Here is a 2245-nt window from a genome sequence, read left to right as displayed (position 1 = left end):
TTGGAGATAGGTTACTTCTTTGAATCTGTTTTATCACATGTAAAATGGAGATAATAGTACCCACACAGAATTATAAGAATTAAATTATAGAATGCTTGTAAAGCACTTGGCATAGTGTCTGTTACAACATATATGATAGCCTTAATACAAAGTAGCAACATAACTAAATGGTAGGATGTTGAGAAAGTTTTATGAAATATTTAAAGATTGTTCAAAGTGATATATTTCTTTGGAACAAAATTTGGCATTTCCATGAAAACTATCAAATAATGGCATGATTAGGTTAAGAGGTTCACCATAGTATTATAATAGCGGAAACTTAGAAGCAAACTAAATCTCCATCAAAAAAGAAATGATTCAATGTGGTATGTCCATGCAGTAATATGCTGTGGAATTATTAAAAGAATGAGATCTATATGAACAGATACCCATGATATCCATGTATAAATTGTTAAAGGTGAAAAACCTACAAATGCATATAGCACGAATCCAAGTTTATACCACCCTCCAAAAATATATATGTACATATACACAAAATAATGTGTGTGTGTACATATGCATATATGAAATAGGGGAGTGGTTAGTAATCATTTCTCCTGAATGGAAATGGAAGTAGAAAGACAGACTTTCTTTTCACTTTGTAAAAGGAGAAAAGAATGTAGGCAATGTTTTATTTATTTGTGTTTTTTAAATCAATAACAACAAAATAACAATTAGTAACATTCAGAAGAAATTGTTCAGAGGGCTTAGGAGTGTCTACACCTAGAAACTAGAAACAACAGACCTAGTATTCATTACTTACTATAGCATCTTGATAAAATCTGTAACACTCAGATGGAACACAAGTAGAAAAACACTTGGGTACTTGTTACTCTATAAGAGTTACTAAGACTCATTGCCGTTGAGTTGATTCTGACTCATAACGACCCTACAGGACAGAGCAGAACTGCCCCATAAGGTTTCCAAGGAATGCCTGGTGGATTCTAACTGCCGACCTTTTGGGTGGCAGCCAAGCTCTTAACCACTGTGCTACCAGGGCTCCACAGTCAACTCAAAGGGCTCACCGGGAATATTTTTGTTGCATGCAGAAAAAAGAGACACTGCTAAAAATTTTTATCAGGGATTGGTAAGACAGTTATCAGAAGTCTCTGAACAAAAAGGCAAACCCTAATTTAAAAATGTGGGTTAGTTAACATGCTATGTTATGAAATAATTACCAGGTATGATGCTTTCATCACCACTTTGGTCTTTGTTAACTGCTATCTGCTGCATTAATTCTGCTTTTTCTTTTTCCAGCTGACGATTAGCTAATCTAGAACACAATGATTAATACATTAAAAAAGACATTACTAAAGAATATACATGGGCATTTCTTATGAACTAGTGATGTACAGTGCTTGGAATTCACTAATATTTATAAGGGCAAACATGTACTCATTTTTACTCTTAATGCTTCAATGAAACCATTCTCAGATAGTATGGAATCACAATTCTTCATTTATTTCTTAATATCTAATTTGATGTAATTTTTAAGAGCAGTTTTTCTATAGGAGGAGCCTAATGAAAACAGGTTACACAGACCCTGGAATTAGAACTTTTTTTCCCCCTCTCTTTCATTAGCATTTGTCTCTGGGAAGCTAACGTTTAATACATTCTATGCTATTAGGAAAGTTTAAACTACAAAGTGGAAATATTAGGATTGGGTTTACCCTTTTTTCAGTATCAATTATGTAAAAGATACAGTGATTGGCATATTAAACCCTTGCCACTGAGTCTATAAGTATCTAATGAGCCTATTAGGCAGCAAGGTTGAAAAATCCTAGTTTCTAGCTATAGCAAATGTGGTTACACTAAAAAGGGAAAAAAAGAAGAGAATGAAGAATAAGAAAAAAGTCACATGAGCATATAATGTACCTCAGAACTTGGAGCTCCTGGTTAAGGCCTTGTTCTGTCTTGGCACCTTCAGGAACATGTTTGAGAATCTCAATCTTTGGGCACAATGAAAAGTTAGAAGACAAAGTCTGACATCGAAATTTGAGGTTTTATAAAGATCCACATTTTCAAGAAAGTATAGTATTAAAAGCTGGGTTTTCAAAAGCGCATATGGCTTACCATACAGTCCAGCAATTGAGCTCCTAGTTACTACCTAATTGAAAATTTGAGTCCACACAAAAATCTGCACTTGAATGTTTGCAGTTGTTTTATTCACAATTGCTGAAAATGACGCTACCAAGAAATGAATAGG

At 33.9% G+C, this 2245-nt stretch overlaps 1 protein-coding gene across 1 annotated transcript in view; it reads right to left on the bottom strand.

Moving 5' to 3' along the window:
• LOC101346809 (centrosomal protein of 290 kDa) overlaps positions 1–2245 on the bottom strand; it is a gene marked incomplete at its 5' end in the record, with an annotated part of 23867 nt that overhangs the window by 3406 nt on the left and 18216 nt on the right. The window contains 2 exons of the mRNA XM_023725801.1: positions 1218–1312; positions 1915–1988. Of these exons, the coding sequence (XP_023581569.1) occupies positions 1218–1312; positions 1915–1988 (169 nt within the window). The remainder of the gene's footprint in view (positions 1–1217; positions 1313–1914; positions 1989–2245) is intronic.

This window comes from Trichechus manatus, unplaced genomic scaffold, assembly GCF_000243295.1.
Source record: "Trichechus manatus latirostris isolate Lorelei unplaced genomic scaffold, TriManLat1.0 scaffold00412, whole genome shotgun sequence".
Taxonomy (NCBI): Eukaryota; Metazoa; Chordata; class Mammalia; order Sirenia; family Trichechidae; genus Trichechus; species Trichechus manatus.
The sequence above is the reverse complement of the archived record's forward strand: the minus strand, read 5'-3'. Positions and strand labels throughout refer to the sequence as shown.